The sequence below is a fragment of the Calypte anna genome, chromosome 6 (genome assembly GCF_003957555.1).
Source record: "Calypte anna isolate BGI_N300 chromosome 6, bCalAnn1_v1.p, whole genome shotgun sequence".
Taxonomy (NCBI): Eukaryota; Metazoa; Chordata; class Aves; order Apodiformes; family Trochilidae; genus Calypte; species Calypte anna.
The window spans coordinates 3,718,906-3,744,770 of record NC_044252.1 but is presented as its reverse complement, the minus strand read 5'-3'; the positions used below and the strand labels follow the sequence as shown (position 1 = coordinate 3,744,770).

Below are 25,865 nucleotides of genomic sequence, written 5' to 3'. Positions count from 1 at the left end.
GCAGCAGCCCCAGACGGAGCTTCTCCCCCCAGACGGAGCTTCAGCCCCCGACGGAGCCTCGCCCCCCGCTCGCCTGAGGGGGAGAGCGGCGGCGACTGCGTCTCTCGGCCCGGAGGAGGAAGAGGCAAAGCCGCCCTCGGCCCAGGTCCTGCCCCAGCTCCTCGCCTTTTCCCCGGGACGAAGTTTCGCCGGGGGCGCGGGCTGCTGGAGGAGGGCGGCCGGAGGAGCCCCGCCTCGACCCGCACCTCCCCGGGGGCGGTGGTGGTGGCGGAGCGGCGGGGACGGGCAGGGGGTGGAGGTGAGCGGAGCCCCGGCGGGTGAAGTTTGTCCGGCGGCGGCCTGCCGAGGCCATGGAGCCCAAACACAAGGAATTGCTCGCCCAATGCCGGCAGAGCCTGGCGGAGGCCATGACCGAGGTGGATAAAGTGGTGGAGCTGCTGGAGGCCGCCGGAGCCCTCGGCCCCCGCGACCTCCGCGACCTGGAGGCGGCGGGAGGCGGGAAGGCCGAGCTGCTCATCGCCCTGCTGCTGGCCAAGGAACGGGACCACTTCCAGGACCTACGGGTGGCCCTGGAGAAGACTCAACCCCATCTTCTCTCCATCCTCTACCTCAACGGCGTGGCGGGGGCGCCGGCGGCCACCGAGTCTGCCGGTGAGTGGGGCCGGGGGAACGCGGGGCCCGGGGGGAGGTCGAGGAGGAGGAGGATGAGGAGGAAGGCTGCAGTGGATGCCCCATCCCATCCCCGCTGGGGCAGGGCAGCTCGGGGTCCCCCTTCTGAAGGTGGGAAGAGAGGTGCTTGGGATGCTGGATGGTGCCCTGAGGAGAAGCCACCCCAGGCTGGGTCCCGCCCAGCCGGGAGCCTGCGAAAACCGAACCCGAGGGGGTTTTCTTCTCCGGGCCGCCGGTGCTGTTCCACACTCGCTTCTTAACTGGGCAGAACTGGGAAAGTCGCCCCTGGAAGCCGGTCTGGTGTAATGGGCTGGCTGGCAGGACTCCAGCAGATGTGCCTTCGAATAAACATTGTAACTATTTGTTCTCCGGACCCGGCGTAGGTTTGTTTGGTTGTAACATTGCTTGGGAGTTAAAAGAGGAAAACAATTGATTTAGCTGCAAATCGGGACAAGAAGCATTTGTGTGCAGCTCTCCTCATCAAAAAAAAGTTGGGCTTTGACTCGCAGGTCTTCCCCTATGCTCCCCACTCCCAAACAAGCCACTGTCTGGTTATAATGTGGACAATACCAGGACTTAAAAGAGTTATTATTATTATTTTGATTGGTGATAATACACAAAGCCTTCCCTAGTGCATTTGTGTTTCTAAAAGAGTTGTTATTATTATTATTTTAATTGGTGATAATACACAAAGCATCTGTGTTTCTAGCTGAGACACCCTTCAATGGAAGCAGATGGCAATTCTGTATTGTAGCCTACTGGGAGGGAATATGAAGTTGTCCAAGGGATGGTGTCTCTATCAGTCTCCAAGTTGACTGATTCAGAAGTGTGGAGTCCCTTCTCTTTTTTGTTTCCACATCTGGAAATCTGGAGGTATCAGGTAGAGAATGGCTACCTGTTTATGTAAGGAACTGCACTGGGAGAGCTTCCTGGCTCTTATACTCCTCCTTTTGAGAAAACAAAACCTTTAAAAAGCTGTTTCCATCTGGAAAACAGTGCTTGCATTTGCATGGTCTGCTCTGTCCTTCTTTGAATGGTGCTCTTGGTTCTACGAGTTTGGTAAACACACAGGGACACAAAATGCATGAGGGGTTTTTGTTTTGTGTCAGTGCATCGTAGTGTATGGTCCTTTGTAATGAATATATATGGTAGGACCTCACAGGATGGGGAAAAATGGACTTGAACAATGAACCTCAACACTTGGAGCATTATGTGGCCTGACATCAATGGGAGATGAGGGCACTCAAAGCCTTTCAGGATGAGACCCACGATGTTTTTGTATGATTAGATTAATGCTTGGTCTCTTCTTATTGAGAAGATGCATTAATGGCACTGGGCTACTAATATTTTCCAGCCTTAAAAACATGAATGGCAGGGGGAAAAGAAATACACGTTGGTTGTAGTAATACTCTTTATTTTTAAGATACAAGTTGGAAGGGCAGAATGGCTCTCACAGCACTGAGCTCTCGAGGGAGTAGTAGTTTGATTGGCAAAATGAACTGTATCCTCCTTGACTGAACACATTCATGAGGTTCATCAGAGTTAAAGTGAACATCTCTGTGGGGAAGGTTTTAAAATTTTATTGCTTTCATTTGTCACTAGCAGTAATGAGAGAACTTTGAGAGAGATGGGTTTGTTTCCCTTGTGATAAACCCGTTTACAAATCAGTACACAGGAAACTGCTGACAGTCAGACTGAGAATAAACCTTTGTGCACATAGGAAGGTGAAAGCACCTGTGCCTTCCAACAGTGTCCCATGTATTCCTACCTGTGCTTTCCAACAGTGTCCCATGTATTCCAAATTCACTCCCCTAAGGGAAGGTCTCATGAGGATGCTCGTGTGCCCACTGAACACCTCTGAAAAACTTGGGTCTGTCTGTGTGCAAATTCATCCTGAATGTGTCATGCAAAGAGTAAATGTCTGGGGGTAAGTGCAGTAGAAAGGTTCTTGTTTGAATCTGTGTTCATATGTAACTGGGTTTTCCTCTAGTATCTCCCAGTAGGAAGTCTGTCCAGCCATCTGCTCTTCTTGTGCCATTTAGGAGTTTTACTCGTTTTTCACTGAGGATGTTGGAGGCAGATGAGTAAAGCTGCTTTTTGTTCTTGGGCTGGATTCTGCATTTAAGAAATTGCAGTGAAACCTTTCTTAGCATACATTGTATAAAATGCCTCTATTCTCAAAGGAAAAAAAAAAAAAAGTATCTTGTATATCCCTTTTTATTTAACCTCTCCAGCTGAGTAAATTTTTCAAATTACCACCAGTGTATGAAAAATGACATATGACAGTGGAACACTTTATTTTAATATCCTTTGGAAGAGTCAGAGAATGAGTGAATCTCCTTCCATTACAGCATAGGTGACTTGTCCCATTGCTTTGTGTTTTGCTTGGTGTTTTTTCTTCCTCCTCATTTTAAATACCACCTCCTGTTGAACTTTAGTTGTGATCTGTAAACTCAGATGGGAACTCAGGCTTTTATTTGGACCAACAGACCTTGTGGCTGGCTGGACAATGTAGAGCTGACACTTTTATAAGTATTTATCTACACAACATGGGGAGAAGTAAACAGCTGGGCTGATTGCTACAGGGAAAGCTCTGGAGCTGAAAGACTTCCAGCATGGATAACTCTGGCTCTACAAAGAGCTTGTTTTAAATTGTAGATTGCTTTTTTCCCAGTTCAGTCCCCGTTTGTCTTCTAATGGTGGTTCTGATAGTTTGTTTTAGACCTAAAGCTGTGTGGTGGTTTGGGGATGACATTTTGTCCAATTTTGTTTATCCTTGGAGACTGATGAACCTGATGGTGTTAGTAAAGAGAGTGCAAAATCTAACAGGAAACTTCACTCCAAGCAGAAGCTAAAATCAGTGGGATTTGCTCTGTCTCACTTGGTCATGGGCAGAGATTTGAGTTTGGGTAAAACCTTTGGTTGCTGCATTTCACTTCTGTGTAGAAGTTCCTGTGAGACATGGGCTCTGTCCATCTACAAGTCTTTTGCTGTTTTTAAATTTCCCAGTGCTTTTAATTCTGTAAGTAGTGTGCCGGGTGCTTTATTTCTTTTGGTGAGTTCCTATTAAACACCTGATTTGGCAAATTAACTGCAGCATCCATGTGGGAAATCCCTTACCCTGATAGAGTAACATGTCCCTTCTGATGTGGAAAGAAATGACTTCTAAGGGTTGGGTTATCTTTTATGTATCTCCTTAAGCAACTGTGGCGTTCTTGTAGTCGATACAATGTGAATTTTGTGATCTACAATGTACCCAAGTGGAAGATAGTTAATTGCAACACTGTTAAAGACGTGTTGTCTTTTTAAAGGCAATTTAAGAGCTAGACATCTAATGAGGCTGTGTCAGCTTCAGTCTACTTCAGACAACATAAACCTTTATGCTTTGAATTTGTAATATTAAAAAAACCACCAAAACCAGGGAGAAAGATGTTTGATTGCCAAGCTTGGAGTTCGAGTTGAACTTGTGGGGTTACAGAGGTGCTCCTGGTGCTTTATCTTCAAGCTGAGTAGACTGCTAAGCTCAAAAGATCTTTTCTACTGGTTTCACAGCTGTTAAAGTTTTAGGTTCACAGTTTCTTTTTATATTAGCAGTTGGTCTCTTTATTTTTCTCTACCTGTGCAGCCTCTGTAAGCTTAAAGGCAACACTATGGCTTGGTTACTGAAAGGTTTAGCTCCAGTTTGGATTTAAGAAGCCGAGTGTGTTAGGCTGCAGAGAAGTTTTATTTAACTGTTTTCAGATCAGAGTTTTAAATTTTAAGCCTTCAAAATGGAAAATTCCAATTTGGTTGCATTCTTGAAGAAGTCTTCAAGGGGTGAAGGAGGAAGATGGTTGCAGATGCAAAGTTTTCTTTCTGTTATTTAATAAGACTCAATTTTCCAGCTCTGTTTGTTCAGCGATCAAGTTTTAATTTCCAGTCCAAAAAGTAAATGTGGGCATTTATAGGAGTAGGAAAAATTTAGAATTCAAACTTTTTCAGCTTTTTTAGAGGGATTATATCAACTTCCTCCCTCCATTTAAAAAAAAAAAAAAAAAGGAGTGAGCTTTTCCAGGCAGCATTGGATTTGAAGCTGCAAAGTTTACTTTTCAATATTGCAAAGTCTTTCAGCAGATTTAAAACCAAACACAGATCTTGCCCTTTTGTGTTTCTGAATTCAGGCAGGGAAGAGCTGGGACCCACTTCTTTTGCTGGCAGCACTGAGGAGACCCAGAAGAAATTCAGTAATTCCAGAGGAATTGTCCCTGAGGAGCTGTGTGGTGGCTCAGGGCTGGGGATGGTGGCTCAGGGCTGGGGATGGTGGCTCAGGGCTGGGGCTGGGTCCTCTCCTTGTGTTGCTTCTTCCCTGTGCCCCCCAAAGCATGGAGCACTCCCACAGAATGCTGCCCAGATGAGCTGATGAGCAGGAGGGAGGACTTGAGTGATTGAGGAGTGTCCAAAGGAAGGGTTTGAGATGGGGAGGTGGGATGTGGTGTCCTGAGGAGTGAGTGAGAAGGATGGGAGTGAGGGGGAGCATCCAAGAATGAGAACTAATGCTGGAAGCATGCCTGCAAAAGGAGAGAGAAGGAGGAGAAATTAGAGAAGTATAATTTACTGACTCAAGGACTGAACTGACAATTTTGCAATTAAGTACAATTTACACTCCCTTCCGTCGCTGGAAATTGAAGAGTGGGAGAAGTAGAGCAGAATGTCTGGGCTTTTCCAGACCTGTGATTAGTTCCCAGGGCAGCTTTGCAAGCCTTGTCACTGGATTTCTGAAATTCTGCAAATCAAAAAGCAGGCAGCATTCAGAAGTCACATTAGGAGAAGTACAGGACTCCAGCAGTAATTACACTTGATAAAATCCCCAGTGTTGTATCTTCAGATGATCTCAGATTTATGGTATCTCTGGGAATTGCCAGGCTTAAAAAAAAAAAACCAAAATGCAGGAAGTTTCTGGTGGGATATTCCCAATGAAATGTCTAACAGTAAGTGAATGGAAGCAGGCTCTGTATCCCAAAGAAGGCAACGTGTGTTTCAGTAGTTCATAAATCCCAAGGGTGATTGCTCTCAATTAAATTTTTGCTGTGCTCAGGGAGGGGGTGGAAAGCAAGCTGGTCACAGTAAAAACTCATGGGGACATGGTTTTCATTTGAAAGTCAAGGGGAATAATTGATGTGGTATCAGTGTGTGTAGCTGCTGAGCTGGTTTTGACACACACAGGGCTTGGTGTCTTACAAAAAAAAAAAAACAAAAAAGAAGAGAGACATTTTTTGAGTGGTTCTTTTAGCTGGTAACTGCTGTGAGCATCCTGAAACAGGAATTTCACATTCAGACATGATTGGTAAGAAAAGCCAACAACTTGCTGTAACTTGCTGCTGCTTTATTGGTTAAAGCTAAAGATGGCCTTTCTCAGCCTGATTTAATTACCATTTTCAGACTCATTGTTGCCTTGTTGCTTTAGCCAGGATTGATTGCTCTGAGTTTTTTGGACCTCTGGTCTAGATAGGGAAGACCACAGCCACCACATGGGGAGTGACTTTTGGCCTTCCTGTTCTGTTAGTAGCTTGCAATTTGAGCTTAGTTGGGTTTTATTTTTGTTTATTTTGGGTTTTTTGGGGGTTTTGTTTTGTTTTCTGCTTGCTTTTACCACTTCATGGTTTTTATTTCCTTTGTTTCTTTCCATTTGTTTCTCAGCTTCCCTTGCTCCTGTTCATTCTCTTCTGCATCTCCCTTTAGTCACAACTCTTATTTCAATTACTCCTTTATAGCATCACAGTTCCTTATTCAAACCATGGTCATTAGAAAGATACCAACAAGTCTTGGTTAATTCCTTCTACTTTTCACTTTTTTTTTTTTTCCCTAACAATTTCTTAAGCTGTAAAATCTCCAGGACAGAGCTTTCAAGAGCTGCAGTAATGAAGTGGAGGCACTTCTGTGTCTTCCCAAATTATCTTGAGTATTCAGTGCTGAAGCATTGTGACCTTCAAGGTGCAAGACATGGGCTCCTTTGTTGGGAGCAGTGGTAATTCAGGGCTGAATCATCCTGATGGAGGAGATGGAAATGTACTGATGAAATTTTGGGATGGAACTGACCAATGAATTCCTGATAAAAGCATAAAAAAGGGGGCTGAGTCCTGAGTGCTTCTGGAATGCTCTTCTATACTTAGAGTTCTCAGTGTTGCTCTGGCACATTAGTTCTTGTCAATAGAAGATTGAATTGCTCAAATATTAATGAGGCCCATAGGATAATAGCTTAGAAACCAGTTGAAAACACCTAATATACAATATTTGCTCAATATTTGGTGTATTTGTCTACTTGTATGCCATGGGCTGTGCAGCAGCAGGTGTGTTGGTGGGGGCAGGTGGTAATACCAGCATCTTTTGGTCTTGTAGCTTAAAAATGAGGTTAAATTTGGCAACTTCTATTCTAAGTGAGTCTTATCTCCACAGGGTACCCTTTGCAGACTTGAGGAACTAGTGATAGGAGATGGGATTGCCTAGAACTGATGGGGTGAACCAACTTGAGGTGAACACTTGAAGCTGTTTTTCTTGGCAATGTATGATTACTGGGCAAAACAAAGTGATTTACTACACTTTGTGTCACAGGAGGTTAAGGGGAAGCCTTTTAGTGTTTATTACCCCCACCTTCTTCCTCACAACTTGTAAAGCCTCTAATTTGACAATTGCTGGGTTGGGCTGCTCAGCAGTTTGCTTGTTCACAGCATTAATCAGTTTGTTCTGGAGAGTGCTTGTGTTTTGTTTAAGAAAAAAATTTTCTTTTTTTTTTTTTTTTTGTTGTTGGTTGGTTTGTTTTCTTGATTTGGCTGCTGAACAAATTGAATTTTAAGTAGGATTTATTGCCCTGATGCTTTCTTGCCTCTTGTGCCTCTCTCCTTTCACCTTGATTTTTTTTTTGTTCTACCTGGAGGTAATTGCTGATTCAGGAACATGCTTGTTATTCCTGTGCTTGCCTTCCAGAATCTGAGTAATCCCCATCCATATGCATCAGGTTGGGCATGTGCAAGTGTTGGCAGGAGCCAGGTCTTGTATGCTAAAATCCTTGGATTAGGCAGTGCCTTCAGGGAATTCCTCTTGGGCCCTGGTACCTCAGGGTGATGGCTCTTTGCTGCTCCAGAAAGAGGTGGTGTGGGAAAGCATCCTGTAGGAAGAAGGATTTTCCTTGAGGATTGATGGAAAATGGAGTTAGGATTCTGGAGTCACTTGGTGGGCTCTGTCCTGTTGGTGGCAGTGCACAAAAATCCTTGGTTTTCAAGTAAATTCTGCCTTTCCAAGAGGCACTCTGGCTGTGTCTGTGTGTGGTTTCTTCTTAAAAGTATCAGAACTTTGGGAGTGGGGAAAGCTGATGAAGTAAATAACCATACCAAAATCACCAACTCCATCTGCTGAACTGCCACAAGTAATGAATGTTACAAGATGTTACTTTAATAAGCCTAAAATTAGGTTTATTTCTTTTTTTTCCCATTTCTTGTTTGTATCTCTCTGGGTTTTTTCCTTGTTATTTGTTTGGGGTTTTATTTGTGGATAGCTGTCTCTGTTGTGTGCTTTTATAGAAAAAGGTGGCTTTAAGACTCAGTTAACCATGTGATTCTTGCTCTTTTTTTGCACTATGATTTCAGGTTGTCTTCCTCATGATCAGAAAGAGGAGTTGGTTGAATTGTTGGCAGCTCATCAACTAGAAGTTGACAGGAGAGTGACAGATGTAGGTTCAGTGGCTTCTTTCAGCAAAGCTTCTTGTGATGCAGCTCTGAAGTTCTCCAAAACACTTCGTACATGATCTTGTGAACATTTAAAGTGATTTTTCAAGTTGATTTTGCTCTTGGATCACGGCATAGTTTTGTTTTCCAATGTGCAAGGGAGTTTGTGTGTAGTGGTGGTGAAATCAGGTTATCTACAGATTGTCTTTGAGGCTATGAGCATCACCACCATGAAAATATTCAGATATTAACTTATTAGTCTTTAAAATAATAAGGAAAGTCCAGTTTGCTTTTTCCCTTTTGAAAGCTTGTGTGAGAAGGAGTGATTTATTTTTATTTTTCTTTTCAAGAGCTGATGTAACATTTAATTGATGCAGGGCGTGTTGTATTTCTTACAGATCTGCTTTTTAAGTTTGTCAAAGGCCACTTGACTTATATAGGTGTGGTTCAAAATAATATAAAAAGCTTAAGTCTTAAACAAACCAAAAAAAAAAACCAACCAAAAAAATGCCATACAGGCTTTAAACAACAGTGGGCTTTCCCTAAAAATCATAGAATCATAGAATTGGCTGGGTTGGAAGGGACCTCAGAGATCATGGAGTCCAACCCTTTTACCACCGTTGCGGTTGCTAGACCATGGCACTGAGTGCCACATCCAGTCTCTTTTTTCCCCTCAGTTTAAGAAGGATGTAGAGGTCCTGGAACAAGTCCAAAGGAGGGCAACCAGGCTGGTGTAGGGACTCGAGCACAGGCCCTATGAGGAGAGGCTGAGAGAGCTGGGGGTGTTCAGCCTGGAGAAGAGGAGGCTCAGGGGAGACCTCATTGCTGTCTACAACTCCCTGAAAGGAGGCTGTAGCGAGGTGGAAACTGGACTCTTTTCACAGACGACCTTCAACAAGACAAGAGGACACAGTCTTAAGTTGTGCCAGGGGAGGTTTAGGTTAGATATTAGAAAGAATTTCTTCACGGAGAGGGTGATTAGGCTATGGAATGGACTGCCCGGTGAGGTGGTAGATTCTCCGTCCCTGGAGACATTTAAAAAGAGATGGATGTGGCACTCAGTGCCATGGTCTAGCAACTGCTCCAGTGGGTCAAGGGTTGGACTCAATGATCTCTGAGGTCCCTTCCAACCCAGCCAATTCTATGATTCTATGATTCTATGAAATATCTCCAGACACGGAGAATCCACTACTTCCCTGGGCAGCCCATTCCAATGTCTGATCACCCTCTCCATAAAGAAATTCTTTCTAATATCCAACCTAAACCTCCCCTGGCACAACTTGAGACCCTGCCCTCTTGTCTTGTTGAAAGTCGTCTGGCAAAAGAGACCGACCCCCACCTGGCTCCAACCTTGTAATTGCTCAACTGGATTGTTGGTGCTGTCAGCTGCTCCGCCATGTAGTTCTTGAGCTGAGCTGTCCTCAGAATGAGCTATCTAGGTACAACCTGAATGTTAGTAATAATAAAATAAAAAACCCCAATGGTGAACTATTAAACCCTGGCAAAAACCAATGAGTTTTCCTCAAGAGGGAGTTCATGTTCAGTTTCTTGTTTTCACCTGGAGGAAGATTTTTTTACTTTATTGGTTTTTTTCCTTTTAACAGACAGGGGTATTAAAAATATGAATTTCTTGTTCAGTCCCTATTTCTCTGCCAGTGGTCCTTGGGGTGCTCAGTCTGCCCATTTTGTTTCCTCTTTATTTAGATAGGCTGCAACAGCTTTCCTTGCCTGCTTTGCCAGGTGCTTTCTTTTTAGTTTTTTTAATTTATTTTATTTTTTTCCCCTGATTAAATTTAAATGTAAGGCTTCTAGTTGCCAAGAGGGCATATTAGGAAAGAACACTTTTTTTTTTTTAAGATGTATTGACAACTATTTTAGGTTAAAGGTCTGAGTAGTCTGTCCTGATGGGTTCAAACCTCTGCCCTCTCATTGAGTAACATGAGCCTGACTTGGGTGTAGATTGCAGCCATGAACTTTGAGATATTTAATGAGTTCTTTTTCTAAATCACTGGCCTTGAAGATGTGTACATTTAAGTAGGTACACTAGCTCATGATTTAAATCCTTTCTTGTTTTTCTGACATCTTTGCAGCAGTTGGGAAGATCCCCTGGGCTGCACTGGTGCCAGTGGCAGAGCAGTGATGGGGCTGAGCAGGGGGATGCTAAGAACCAGTTTTGGGTATTGAGGTCAGGGATGCTTTCTTCCTCAGGGCTTTTAGGATCTGGTAGGATGTCAGGAGTCTTGGTATTAATATGAAAATCAATAAACACAGGAAGGAAACCTTCCTGGCAAGGCTGGTGGTAGTCCTGTACAGCACTGTTGGCCTGAAATCTGCATGTAATGTGTGCTGGACTGGAATAAAACACAATGTGTAATATTAAGCTGTTTTTCTTCTCTCTGGTTGAGTTGCTCTGCAGTGATAAGTGCTGATACATGACTTGCATAAAAATTCACTTGCCAGGGAGTGTGCAATTACACTGTAAAAGCTTCATTTCATTTCAGAGCCAACTATAGCAAATTCATGAAATGCTGCAAAAAGATGTGTGGTTGGTATGGATTTGGTACAGAACTTCTGCTCTCTGGGGGCCCTTGGTTTTTATTTTAAATTGTGTTTTTTTTTCCTCTTTGCAGAAGGTTAAGGCAGTCTGTTCCTTCCTCTGTGAGGAGTTTCAGGGTGCTGCACTGGATGTTGCTCAGCACCTCTGGAAAGATGAGTTCTTCTGCAATTCTTCTGCATCTCTGCCTCCCAACAATACAGGGTTGAGCTGACTGGGTTTGCTCTGAATCTGTTTGGCTTTCTCATGGACATCAGCCAGATCCTCTCTGAGGGCTGTAGGAGCTGGTGAAGGGAATCTACATAAAATGTTCTGTGCATTCATCCCCTGAAATGCATTTATGTGTATGAAAATCCTGAGGACATGCTGCTGTAGTAATGAAATTAGGGGAGGGGCAGTCTTTGTATGTAAAATAGATGAGGCTTGTGGCCAAGAAAGCCAATGGCATCCTGGCCTGGATCAGGAACAGCGTGGCCAGCAGGTCCAAGGAAGTGATTCTGCCCCTGTACTCAGCACTGGTGAGGCCACAGCTTGAGTCCTGTGTCCAGTTCTGGGCCTCCCAGTTCAGGAAGGAGATTGAGGTGCTGGAGAAGGTCCAAAGGAGGGCAACCAGGCTGGTGAAGGGACTCGAGCACAGATCCTATGAGGAGAGGCTGAGAGAGCTGGGGCTGTTCAGCCTGAAGAAGAGGAGGCTCAGGGGAGACCTCATCACTCTCTACAACTCCCTGAAAGGAGGTTGGAGCCAGGGAGGGGTTGGTCTCTTTTGCCAGACGACTTTCAACAAGACAAGAGGGCATGGTCTCAGGTTGTGCCAGGGGAGGTTTAGGTTGGATATTAGAAAGAATTTCTTTATGGAGAGGGTGATCAGACATTGGAATGGGCTGCCCAGGGAAGTAGTGGATTCTCCGTGTCTGGAGATATTTAAAAAGAGACTGGATGTGGCACTCAGTGCCATGGTCTAGCAACTGCAACGGTAGTAAAAGGGTTGGACTCGATGATCTCTGAGGTCCCTTCCAACCGAGCCAATTCTATGATTCTATGATTCTATGATTCTATGATTCTATGATTTATTATCAAAATAATTGACCTTATTTCTGCAGTGTAGCTCAGAGAACAATGAGGAAAGAAGCCCAAAATTGAAGTTTTGCTGAAGTATGGCTGCACACGTTATAATTATTGTGCAGGAAATGAGTGCACAGTAGTCACTAAAATTATTTTCTAGCACGTTGTAGTGAAATTACAGCTTGTGAAAGAAGAAATTTGTCATGGATAGAGCTTCCCTGGTTCTCTGTGATGGGGAGAGGAGGTGACTTTGGGTCACTGGAGCTGTGGGATTTCTGACTTTGTAGTTTGGATCAGAAGCCTTGGTCCTTGATTTAATTCCAGCTAATATCAGGTAGGGAAAGGGGACCTGTTCTGTAGAGGCACTAATGCACACACACAGACTTGCACATTTTAAAAGGTGATGAAATGGAATATGTTGTTTTAAGGGATTGCTTTCATCTTTTTTAATGCCACAGAATTTAAATCTTAATACATTCTTTTGGCAGTCTTCTCCCCACCCCTCTCAACATCATCTGAACATCAGCATCATCTAAACAGAGCTTAGAGTTATGGGAAGATGTTGTATAAAATTGGGAACTGAAGAACCCAGTGATCCCCAATTTTGCTTGCTTGAAGGATTACATGTAGGAAAATACTAGTAGGAAAAATAACTCTTCATTCCCCTAAGAAGTAACCTTATCTTAAAGGGTTTTTCAAAGTAGAATAAATTCTGATTTGAGGAAATCACATCCTCAAATGATGTTTGTGTTCTGAAGTTTTGCTGGATAGCAAAACTGTGCTGAGCAGCTTTATAAAATAAAGGAAATAAAAATCTGGCATCTGTGGAAGTTGCAACAAAGCTTCTGGGTCTTTGGTTATTGGATTGCAAAGGACAGGAGTGGGCAGACTTCTCCAGGAAGGATTCTTGTGAGTCCTTGAAGAAAAAAACCTGTTCTTGAGTTCTATTATACAGACAAAAGGGATTCAGAGAAGTCTTTCTGGTCCAACAGTTGTTTTCTTTTGAGGTTTTTGTTGTGGTGTTCTGGTTTTTCCTTTCCTTTGTAAAGCAGTGCCTTATTTTCAGCCTTCTGAACATAAAATTTTAGTTTGATAAAATGCTTATTAATATCAGAGACCTTCCTGAAATGATGGTGGTTTCTTTGGTCTTTTTCAAGCTTACTTCAAAGCTTTGTGGGTGTTTTATGGATTTAGCAGAATAAATATATAAATATATGTGTAATTTTTCCCTTAGACTTACTTGGATCAAGAATAGCATTTAAATAAAGTAACTTTGAGTGCTTGAGAGTTTCATTCTCTTGTCTCTATCAGATACAATGCTTTTCTGCATTTTTGGCTGGAAGTGGCATCCCAAGGAAAAGCTTTTATTCCCAATCTTGCAAACAGCTCTGTCTTCATTAGAAGCTTCATTAAGAGTGAACCTGCTAATTCAGAAGCTGAGAATGTTCATTTCATGTCTGTAAAAAAAAAATAAAATAAAAAAAACCTTCAAATAATCCTCCTAAAAATGGCCCTTTAGAGAGAAGCTCTCTTTGCCTTCTGTGGGGTTTAATTTCAACCACTTTCTGGGTGTCTAAGCTGAGCATTCAGCATTGCTGTAGTTAATTACTCTGCCTTCATTTTCCAGTGCAAAAATGGGGAATAAACCTCCCTGAGGAACTAGTGGGAATGCTGTTCATGGAATGACCACTTCTGGAGGCTTGTGCCATAGAAAAGAGGGAAAATCAGGTGTCTTGAGAGCAGGATGTGAATAAGGGATTGGTAAGAGTGTAGGTGAAAATCAGATGATGAAAACTGATGATCAGATGAAACTCCATGATGAAAATCAGATGGAGATCTGTAAGTCAAGTCCAGGCTCTGGGAATGGCCAGATATGCAGGGATCCACAACTGGAAAGTGTATGAATGCCTCTGATATGCTGAAATTTTTCAGTTCATGGCCCTAAAGTTAAGAGTTTGCCTTGGAGCATTTTACAGCTTTTTCTTCCATCACAGAAGTCAACTTTTGGGATTAGTTTTTTAACATCTGAGCAAAACTTCTCAGCGAGAAGGAGCTGATTTCTTCAGCTTGGGTGGGATAATCATGGTTAAATGTTTAATGCAAATTTACTGATAATTTCTGCTGCTACTTTCAGATATGCAAATGGTTCACATATGATGATGATGAACTGTGAACTGACTGCATTATATAAAGGCCTTTTTTTTTTTCTTTTTCTGGGCTCAAATGCTGCTTGCAGATATGAAAGGGAGAGGTATTAACATTCTCAAATGTGCAAGTTTAATAATGTTTTCAGACACCCAGCAAAAAGCTTGTTCATGGATTTGCAGCTAGTTGAAAATGTCAAACTAGCTGTTAAATGTTATTGAATGTTCCTTTGCAGTGGTGATGCTGTAAGAAAATGGGAGATTACAAGTGTATGCGTTGTGTTTAGACATCAGATTGCCAGATTTGTCCTCTTAATGGGAGTGTAAAGATTTCCATTCCCTTTGATGTGGAAAATTGGTTCTTAGGTGGTAGAGGGTGGTTTTGTCTCTTCTCAAAATGGGCAAAAATTGCTTATTTCCATGAATGTACAAATTATATCCATAGCAAAGAGGACTTTCAGGGAGAGCTTCAGTCATTCAGGAGAAACTAAGATGTGAATGTGAACACTGAGCACATCAGGCATCAGGAAAACTGAAATGACATTTAAGTTAGCTATAACTTAGAATTTCTCTTCACAATGATGTTTTTTCACCTATTCACCTCACTTTACAGGTGGCAAAATGCACTTCTACAGCTGTAGAGGTTTGGTACAGAGAAGGGTGGAGCTGAGCTCCAAGGACAGAAACTGGGGATGCAGGAAGCCCAGCACCTTGTCAGACAGCATCCCACAGAAACAGGGCTGCAAGTGTCATTATTTTCAAAATTAGTGCCTCAAAATGCATGATGCAAACTCGTGTTAGCATTAACCTGGTGTGACACTGTCACAGGAGCTGTCTCCCTGCTCTGTTTTGACAAAAATAGCCTCCCAGCCAGGACAAAGAAGAAATACAGGACAGCCTGCAAGCTCTCCCAGTGGCTTAGTGCTGATGGACTTTGTAATTACATCTGGCTCACTCCATCTGTACCCTGCTTGGCTGGAGCTTGGATTTTGGATTAATCATAGGATGGAGGAGCCCTGCTTACAGCTCTATCTTAATTAGAATTCACAATCCACTTTTTATATAAAGATCTCTGGAAATTCTTTCCCAAAAGAACGCTGATTGCAGGGCAAATGGAAACACCTTTTTTCATAATTTGGGGAAAGCTTTAGTATGTATAAATATATTCCCATGCCATCTGGTTTATTTCTTCATCTTGGCTTCTGTCATCTTGCCTATTGCTCTTTGCCTTTTAATTAGTAGGGAAAAAAGCAAAGAGAAATGACTTTTCTGTGATCATTTTGAAGAGTATTGGATGCTGTGAAAAATGGTGCTTTTTTATCTGTTGAGATTTAACTGCAGTTGAACGTAGCTTTGATGTTGGTGTGAGTATATGAAACAACTTGGAGTTGAGTGTAGAAGATTTAGTTAGTGTAATTAATAACTTCTTTTCCTGGAAATTTGCATTTTTTCTCCAGAATGGAGTAGTTCAGTTATTGAGTTGTAACACTAAGATTGAGCTGTGCTGGTAAGGTTGCTGTGGTTAACTTTTAAGTTCTGGTGAAGTCCTGGCTGAAATGAATTTGCCTCTAAAAGCTGTGATTTGGAGGTATTTAATTCAATGTGCAGGAATTATTTACTGTGTTCTGTGAACTCTCAGAGTGCAGCCTTGTGAGGACTGATGGAGAAATTCTGTCCTAATGATTTGGGTAAGGAAAGAAAGAACTCACTTTTATTTGTGTTAACTGAATTTCAAGTGCTACAATGTCACTTCAATACTTAGGAAAAAAAGAATATTTTTCAGTAATAACCTTGTCTGTTTTGTTTTTTTTTAAAGGAAGTTTTTAAAAAAGTGATGCTTAAAGAGCATCACTTAGAAAGAGTTCAGTTTCACAAGGTGCAGCTCCTCTTAAGCAAGAGAATGCTTCCTCTACGGGGTTTTAGAATAATATTATTGCTTGCATGAGTTAAGATGATTAAGTCTGACCCTGATGTTGTTAAACCAGTGCCTGAGTTCCTGATATGGTTATTTGCAAACAAAATGTGCTTTCTCATAGTGTCAGTTGTGTTCCAGTTTGTTTTGGCAGCATTTGGAAGTGAAATTCCCTAGTTTGCTGCTGCCTTTCTCCTGTGAAAATCTTACAGGGCTTCTACACATCAACCAAGATGCTGGATTGAAGCAAAAGCACACACAAAAAAGTTTTGAAACCTGAGTTTATCTGTTTTTATTTCCAAGTTTGCATTAACCACTTGAGTCATAGGAAAAGAGTTTTTCGAGTTCCCTTAAAAATTAGGAAAATGAAAAATGAGGAAAAATTGCTTTTTACCCAAGGTATAATCAAATGAAGCAAATTGCTTTTTAATTTTTTTTTAAGCTGCTTTCTGTAATCATAGAATCATAGAATCATAGAATTGACTGGGTTGGAAGGGACCTCAGAGATCATCAAGTCCAACCCTTGAACCACCGTTGCGGTTCCCAGCCCATGGCACTGAGTGCCACATCCAGGCTCTTTTGAAATAGCTCCAGGGATGGAGAATCCACTACTTCCCTGGGCAGCCCATTCCAATGGCTGATCACCCTCTCCATAAAGAAATTCTTTCTAATCTCCAACCTAAACCTCCCCTGGCACAACTTGAGACCCTGCCCTCTTGTCTTGTTGAAAGTTGCCTGGGAAAAGAGCCCAACCCCCCCCTGGCTCCAACCTCCTTTCAGGGAGTTGTAGAGAGTGATGAGGTCTCCCCTGAGCCTCCTCTTCTCCAGGCTGAACACCCCCAGCTCTCTCAGCCTCTACTCATAGGGTCTGTGCTCGAGTCCCTTCACCAGCCTGGTTGCCCTCCTTTGGACCCGCTCCAGGACCTCAATCTCCTTCCTGAACTGGGGGGCCCAGAACTGGACACAGTACTCGAGCTGTGGCCTCACCAGGGCTGAGCACAGGGGCAGAAATGTATAATGTAGATTTTGAAAACATGGGAACATGGAGGTTTGTTTATTGATTAGAAGTCTTACCAACTTTTTTTTTTCCTGTTTGTTTTGTTGGTTTGCTGGGTTTTTTTCTAGATGCTCTTCAGAACCCCAAGTTCTCATGGGTTTTGCAATTTGGTAAGAATCCGCAGAAGGAAAATAATGGCAGGTTAGTGATATTCAGGGTGTTTTGCAGCTGGCCAGATGTAGTCTCTGTGAACTCCCTGCCTGAAGCTCTGTCCTAAGGCTTTGTGACCTCCTTACTGGAGCCCTGCTATGAAGAAGTGAAGAAGGAAGAAATCTGATCCCATTTTCACTCCTGGATCATCCAAGAACTTTTTTTCCTCTTTATTTGATATAAGGGTGTCTTGACAACCTTATTTTTGGTTGCTACTTGAATGTTTTTTCCTGTTGCATTAGGAACTGGTGGTTAAAAGGGAAAATCATTTCTTATCACCTTTTTTTTCCCTGTCTCTGTGCAAAAGATTGGGCTGATAATACCTTCTGAAGGGAATATTGTGCTTTATTGCTATGGTTTGAGTGTCTGTGCAGTTTTTTCTTTAGTAATTACTCCTTAGCTGCTCACTCCCTTCCTCCTCCTCAGCTTCTTACTTAGTATGGTTAATCTTGAAGGGGGAAGAACCATTTTTTTCGTTTACAAACTGTTTGTTACCATCTAAAATGCTGTTTTGTGTGTGGAAAAGCTGCTTTCTCATCTCAGGAGCTGCACTCTGAATTTTGCAGTGAGCAAAAGAAGAAAACCAGTGCTGTGGTTCTTTCCCTGAATAAGGGAGGGGGGAATTTGAAAGCCAGTTTCCCAAAGGAGCCAGGAATTATTCTGCTTTATCAAGGGCTTGTGCTGCTGTACTTAAAATTCATCTGTGAGTGACCTCTTAGAACTTTTGTAACTCTACACCAGCACATCCTAATTGTCTGCTCAGGTCACAGCCAGCCTTTGATGTCCCACAGACCATGGTAGGGTACTGGGCCAACTGGTTCAGCTGCTGCCCTGGTGCTGGTTTAGAACAACAGCCTTTTGTTATCCCCTGGGCTTCTTGGGCTGCTGAAGGACTTGGGGACCTGCTAGGGACAGCTTCCTCCTGCCTTGTGCTGGAGTCAAGTGTGTGGGTGATGGGTTTGGTGTTTGGGTGATGTTCCCAGCAAAGTCCAGGGAATATCTGCAGTGGGGGCTTTGTAGTTTGGGCTGGGAAAGTGTCTGCTCTGTGCTTCTCTACCACTTGGATGTAGTGCCTGAAGTGTGTCCCTGGGGGGTGTGTGTGTGACACTTTGTCCTGTCAATCTGTGTCCTCACAAATCATCTGCTTGTGTTTTACTTAACACCGGTGGCTTCCCTCGTAAAGTTTTATTAGGAGGTGTGATTTATTTTAGTTGTGTTTTTAGCTGCTTTTCTTCAGCAGCTCTTGGGCCAAAACTTCTGTTCCTTTCTAGTTAAAACTAATTCTAGGTTACTTTCTCCAGGCCTGTGTGGAGAAATGTCTTGGGACTGAGAAGAAAATTTAAAGCAGAAAAAATGTTGATCCATGCCCACTGCCTTGTGTTCCCAAGGATTTAGAAACACAAAAGTTTGGGCTGGCTTAGAGGTGATGCTTTAGAAGAATATTGCCATGCCAGGAAGGATACCAACTATTTTGAAACTGGATATGAAGTGATTTGTAGGCAAGGCATGGATTTGTGTTCCATTTATTCACACATTGCCTCGTGGATTGTTGGTGCTGATTTGATTTCTTGTCACTTGAAAACAAATACCTTCTCCCCCAGCTCCCCCAGCATCAACTTATATTTTTACTTATATTTTTAAATCTCAGGGACTAAGCTAAATAGGCTTTCTATATATATATATGCAGAGAATATATGTTAATTTGGTGCTCAGAAAAGCAGCAGGGCTGCTTCTAATAACACTTCCCCTCTGTATTTTTTTTTTTTTGATAGTTTGTTATTCTGATTTAATTTTTTTTTCCAAGCTTTCATTAAGCCAAGCTTAAGGCTTATTTCATCTTCTGAGCACCTATTTGCTGGTCTCCCTCAGCCCAACAGCAATGCTGAAGAGTGCAACAAGGACATTATTACTCCAACATAGTAAAAGTAATGAAAATCAGGTGTTAGAGAGGCAGCACCTGAAACCAGGTGCTAATGACTGTGGTTATGAAGCCAACTTGTCTGCTTGCTTTAATCAGAGAGCTGCTGGTGGAATGCTGTCTTGATGAGGAAGACAGCAGCAAGGTGGTAATAACAAAGCTTTGCTGGGCTGGGAGGACTTTGGGAGCAGCATATATGAGATAGTGTCAGTAGTGTCTGGAGTGGAGTGGAAGATGAGCTGGAGGAGAGGAGCAGCAGAGATGTTTTACTGCAAAACTGCCCCAAGAGGTATTGCAAAGTGGAGTGGTTGCATTGGTGCTGGGTAGCTTTGTGGGGGCTCTGGGCTGGCTTTTCTCTTGGCCTGCTGCTTGGTTTTGGGAAGGAAATGGAAGGAGGGCATAAATTTTGGTGTAATGCTTATTTTTAATATTTTTTTTTTTAAAGATATCTTTCTACTACCCTTCTCTTTTTCTGAGGGATCTGATTATAGCATTATCTATATCTATCTATATCTAGAGAGCTATAGAGATAGCTTATATCTATAAGCTATCATTATAGCATATTTTCAGCAGCTGACTGCTTTGTTTCAGCCCTTCCTTACAGTAGTTGGTCTGTAAGATCCAGAAAGTTACTGTTTACAAGGAAACATAAGTTGTCAAAAATCTTTTGGAGAAGGAAAACCATTTTTGGTGGCAAATCAGTCTCATTTCCAGCCCAGCCATCACCTTGTCTGATTCCTGCTAAGAGCAGCATGAAGCAGGGAAGCATTGAGCCCAGAACTGGGTTTTTCTGGTGGTTGGGTTGTGGCTGTGTCACAACCCACTTCCTTATTTCAGTGTTTAGTAACAGGCTTCAGCTCAAGTCCCAACCACCCGGGCTTCCTGTGGTTGTTTTGAGACTGATTAAAAGCCACAAATGAGGGAAGAGAATTCTTTTTTCCTTCCGAGAAAAATATTTGGGGTTTTTTTGGTTTTTTTTTTCTTTATTTGCCCTTCATGCATCATCTCTGTGTTATACCCTGTATGTGCTGGAGAGTCATTTCTTTTTGAGTCGTGTTAACTTCTTACCTTTGTACACAACCTGTAGCAGGCAATCCTCTTACATATCTTTTCCAATCTTATGTTGGTTCCTACAGAGTCAGCTTTTCTACATGATGTCTGGTAATGGATTGGCAATAGTTAAAATGCTGAAAAATTCTTGAACATAATTGGTACTGAACAATGTTTTGGCTATACACAGCCTCTGTTTTGGACAGATATATTGCTTTTTCTCTACAAGTCCATTTTTTGTCACAATGGTTCTTTACAGTGTCTCCTGGGGCAGAGCTGAAGGTGTAGATGCTGAAGCTTGCCAGGCTTCTTCAGGAAGACCTGGTTGACAGAAGGTGTAAGAGATGGAGTTTGGAGCTGTTGGGTTTTATGAAACTCTTGCTAACTGAGCTTTTCTTAAAATACACTTTTAACCAAAAAACTGAGACATGTAGCTGATGTTGAGGCATTTTCCAGAGCCTTTTTGTAGCTCTGTACACGTTACACACATCTGTAATCTGCAGGGCTTGTAGATGGAAGAGATTGTTTTTAAACATTGTTTACTGAAGTTGTGAAACCTAAATCATACCCGTTCTCAGTCCTTCTGCTTGTGCAGTTGTTAATGTAATATTTCAGTAGTGAGAACAGACTTTGGAATGAGCAAATTGCAAGAGATCAACATGATTCTGAGTTCTGAGAAGATGAACAGCATCCCATCCTGCATGTCAGGTTCTTACTCCACACAGAGAAGTTTCTAAGGATGAAAATAAAGGTTAAGTGGTACACAGGTGTTGCCTTCTGCCTTCATCTGTGCTGAGATGGTGGAATACCCTCTACAGGTCATAAAAATCTGGTAGGTTTGAAGAAAAAATAAGCAGAATGGGAACTTAGTGTGAAGACTTAAGATCTGAGCAGGCAGCAGCTGCTTTTTCAGTCCACAGACAAATGGAGGGGAAGCATCCTGGGGCAGCATGATGAACACTTGGCTTTTCTGGGGACATCACTGGCAAGGCATGAAATTGTAAGAGACAGGCATCTTATGGGTGAAATAAACTTGGCTTTTGCTGTTTTACTCTCCCATATTCATGGCTTTGTTGAAAGATGAAATGTTAGAATATACATTTGTCTTTTAGTCTAGGAAATGGCAATTGGCACCCTCTCTGGTGGCACCATTTGCTGTCTGAGCAGGTAGGAATATTTGATGGAAATGTATTGATGGAAATGAACATTGGGCCTGATGTTCCTGTGGTTTCTCCAGGTTCTCCATTTCATCCCAAGCCATCTAAAAGCACTCTGGAGGCTTGCTCTTATAAAATTTTTACCACATCCATTCCTCTGTAGTATTTTCATTCAGACAAGTAAGCACAATCCTCTAAGCCTTTTGAATGACTCCAGTAGTGCCCCATGGGAGCATCTGTCTTGGTAGCAGAGCAGGTTTTATCATCCCAGTTTTCTTTTTGGTGTGTGTGGATATAAACCAAGCTTTCCTACCATTCACAGCTGAACACAGAGGCAACAGAACTTCTTCAAATGAAAGGTAAAATATTATTCCTTAGGCTTTCTGGTTCATGGATTTTATTCCTCTTAAAATGTGCTGTTGACTACACCTGTGGAGAACAAAATGGTAATTGTGGGCTCTAATATCCAAGATTTATTCTTTTTTTGCTTTGAGATTGCTGAAAAGTTTTTTTTCAAGTTGGTGTTTTGCTTTCTGGGTTGGAACTATGTGTTGGTGAAATACCAAAATGCATGGAAAAGGTGTCACCTACTTAGGGATTGATTGTGCCTTCCCTGGCTGTGATTTACCACCTGTATTTTTCTTGTACTTTATTTGCTTGCTGTGGGTATGTGACCTTCAGAGAGCTGTTTCAGGCTGAGCTGTCCCAGTGGGATCAGTGTCACAGAGGCAGGAGAACTCCTGTTCCATAACCAGTTCAACTTCCACAGTAATTCTTCAGTCAGAGGGATACAAGAGGTTTTTTCCAATACCCTGGAAGTTTGGCTTATGAACACACCACATGAGAATGTGCTACCAGTAATGTTGCTCCCTGCAAGATGAGCATCTCCTGTCACACCACAGGATTTTCTCCAGGCTTGTTATTTAGCAGTCTGGGTTGCAAATAGTCCATCACTGTTTATCCTCTTCTTCCATGCATTCATTACTCTCAACAATGCAAAGTTTTATGGCTATTTCTAGACTTTCAAAGTTTTACCATAAGACAACAGGCTCTGAGTGATGCTAAAGTGCTGGTAGTTTCCCAGAAAGCTTTTTAATTCCCATTGATTTTGGAGGAAATGGCCAGTGATGTAACTGTCCTTAAGGTTGATTTATGTTTTTTGCATTTTGAATATTGCTGGCTAAAACCATCACTTCTGTTTCTGCTTTATTTTCATTGTTTGTGGGAAGAACAATAGATGCAGAGTGTAAAATGAATGGACATGCTGTGTTCTAACAGATTTTTCTCTGAATTTTTAAAACTAGTAATGCATTCAGTCATCATTTGACAGCTAATCCTGTTCTAAATTTAGGCTGTTGTACTTGCTGTAAGATATTCTTGATCTTGCAGCTCTTGAGGTCTGGAATAGGGAAATTATATTTTTGTCAGTTTATAGTATTGGGAAGGTAAACTTAAACCCAATCTTGCTTCTGTGTATCAGCAGTGGCACTATTTTTTTTAATACTTTTTAATTTCAAGTCATTGTCCTGTGCTAAGACTTGCAGCACTAAAATGAGGTCATTTTTTCCAAATGACATCTGTGTATTCAGCTCATACTGCAAGAAGTCTTTGGTAAATGCAATCAAATAAGGAATCCCTCTTCTTTAATTATCAAGTTGCTCCTTGCTATCATTTAAGACTTCAGTTTTTCCACTTTATGAACGTACATTCTCCAGATACAATACTGTATTTTGAAAGAAAATAAAGATGGCAAGTGTTTTCCTTCCCTCATTTGTTGGAAAGTAGAAGATACAGGCATGGTCTCTAGGTTTGAAAACAGAATATTAGATTTCTGGTTAGGAGAGACTTAGGAATCTTGATGAGATGATGGATGTTTTGGGAGGTTATTGTGTGTGTTTGGAGTCCAGGACTGTGGCAGGAACTTCCTAGTCCTACAGAACACAGCTTTTCCTTCCCTTCTCCAGTAATACTCCTCACAGTAATGAAAATTCTTACATTATTCTTGGTAAGGCAGGCAAAAGTTAAAAAGCAGGAGAATTAAAGAGGTTGCATTCAGTAAGAAGATAAGCAGTGTCTTGGAAAACACATGGAAGGTGATGATTAAGAAATGAGATGTGTTTCTACAGTGAGGTGTAAGGAGGACACAAGAGCCACCTCCATTTACTACAGGGCCAGCTCATTAGAGTTCTGATTTCTGCTTGTGGGGAATAAAGAAATGTGACACATCAAGAAGGGTGACTGCCTCTTTCCATTGGATTCCAGTGTCCTAATGGAACAAGAAGAACTTGAGGGATGCCAGTGTGGATTTCCTTATTCTGTCTAAGAGTTGTTTTTCCTCCCCAACTGATGGGAAGGGAATGGTTTAGAAGATCCACTGTGCTGCTGAAAGCACAAAGCAAATTCCAGTGCCTGTCTACATGGGACAGTAAAGTATGATGGTTGTCTGAGCTATAGGTTTTCTGTTTGAATGCTGATATTCATCATTTCTTAGAAATTTTGACTCTTGGGTTCTCTTTAGCTGAGGCTGTCATTGCTGCTTGTTTGCTGGATATTGCTTTTATTTGTACCTGCTGTTAATTTGAATAGGTGATAATGGCCAATTACAGGTGTAGGGAGGAGAAATCATCCCAAATCTGCCAGGATGGTGGTGGTGATGAATTCTGAACCTTGGTGGCCAGAGGGCACCAACTTGCTATGCAGGCACTAATCAGTGATGCTGAGCTGAGGAACCAGGGAGATCATCTTAAAAGCATCTAAGTCATGGCTACAATCCTCTCATTTTGAATACAAGATGATGATCTACTGCTTCCAAACATGAAGTGATTAATAGCACTGCTTAGGATTTGCACTTTTAGGAATGCTCAAAGGGCTTCAGCCTCAAAATAGCAGGGGGAGTTCTGTAATCAAGCAGGACATTATCTATATCTTGTTTAATAAATCATAGTTTAATAAATCATAGTTTAAATCAGGAAGTGATTCTGCCCCTGTGCTTAGCCCTGGTGAGGCCACACCTCGAGTCCTGTGTCCAGTTCTGGGCCCCTCAGTTCAGGAAGGATATCGAGGTCCTGGAGCAGGTCCAAAGGAGGGCAACCAGGCTGGTGAAGGGACTCGAGCACAGACCCTATGAGGAGAGGCTGAGGGAGCTGGGGGTGTTCAGTCTGGAGAAGAGGAGGCTCAGGGGAGACCTCATCACTCTCTACAACTCCCTGAAAGGAGGTTGGAGCCAGGGGGGGGGTTGGTCTCTTTTGCCAGACGACTTTCAACAAGACAAGAGGGCATGGTCTTAAGTTGTGCCAGGGGAGGTTTAGGTTGGATATTAGAAATAATTTCTTTACGGAGAGGGTGATCAGACATTGGAATGGGCTGCCCAGGGAAGTAGTGGATTCTCCGTGTCTGGAGATATTTCAAAAGAGACTGGATGTGGCACTCAGTGCCATGGTCTAGCAACCACAATGGTGGTAAAAGGGTTGGACTCGATGATCTCTGAGGTCCCTTCCAACCCAGCCAATTCTATGATTCTATGATTCTATAGTTGCTTAATACAGAGTTCCAGTGCAGGGGTGTTGTTTGCCTATCCATATAGGCATATGATGCATAGATATTCAGTTTAATTTTTAAAAATGTCCTGGTGACTCTTCTTTCTATATGGTAGCTGCTTCTGGATGGCATCACCAAAAAAAAAAGCACTTGAGGCTGTTTTTTGATGGGGAAACTTGTCATGTTTTTAGAATGAAAGAGGTTCCAGATTTTCTGAGATGCAACTTGAGCTCAGTTCTGAATTGTAAAGCCTGGGAAGATACTTCTGCTGATCTTAGCTTGGTGAGCTGCTAAGACTGAGCTGTCAGCTCTTGGGTTTCATAGTTGTGGAGCTGGTAGAAAGTCACCAGCTCCTTTTTCTGGTGAAGTGGGGGGTAGTATAGGGTCTTTACCTAGGCAGTATGAGACATGAACATCTCTCCTTCCATTTATACTCTTGTAATGGTCTCCCTGAGGGAAGCAGCTTTGTATTATTTGGTTTATTATAGGACTGATGCTTGAACTTGCTGATATTACAGGGGACTGAGAGGCAACTCTTATTAGGTGGGCAGTGAGGATTGTGTGGGGTTCTCCCAAGTGTCGCTTGGCATTTGTGCATTGGGTCTCTTCCCTCTGATAATGTGTCTAGGGAATTAAGAAAAGCATGTTTTCTGAAACTGGAAAATAATTTCGTATGACCAACTTCCATCCTGACACAGGTCAGGATACATAGAGAGAACATGCTAAAAAATCAAAGTATTCTTCAGCTCAAATCTTGATGGTTTATCCTATTGGCCTCAGACTGAGGGCAGTAGCAGGTAGATTATCAGGCTTTGCCCTTGATCCAAAAAGGTCTGGACCTGTATGAAAGTCTATAAAGAATTAAATGTTTACCTTGGTTGAAAACAAGTTTTTGTTTTTTTGCTTTCAGGTGGCTGTACAGTAGCTTGGATTTCTTTTAAGTTTTTTACTTTTTGTT

At 42.3% G+C, this 25,865-nt stretch overlaps 1 protein-coding gene across 1 annotated transcript in view; it reads left to right on the top strand.

The window, feature by feature from the left end:
- Window positions 1–307: 307 nt before the first annotated feature.
- Window positions 308–25,865, top strand: part of DLG5 (discs large MAGUK scaffold protein 5) — a 95,586-nt gene continuing 70,028 nt past the window's right edge. The window contains exon 1 of the mRNA XM_030453594.1: window positions 308–651. Within this exon, the coding sequence (XP_030309454.1) occupies window positions 351–651 (301 nt within the window). The 5' untranslated portion in view covers window positions 308–350. The remainder of the gene's footprint in view (window positions 652–25,865) is intronic.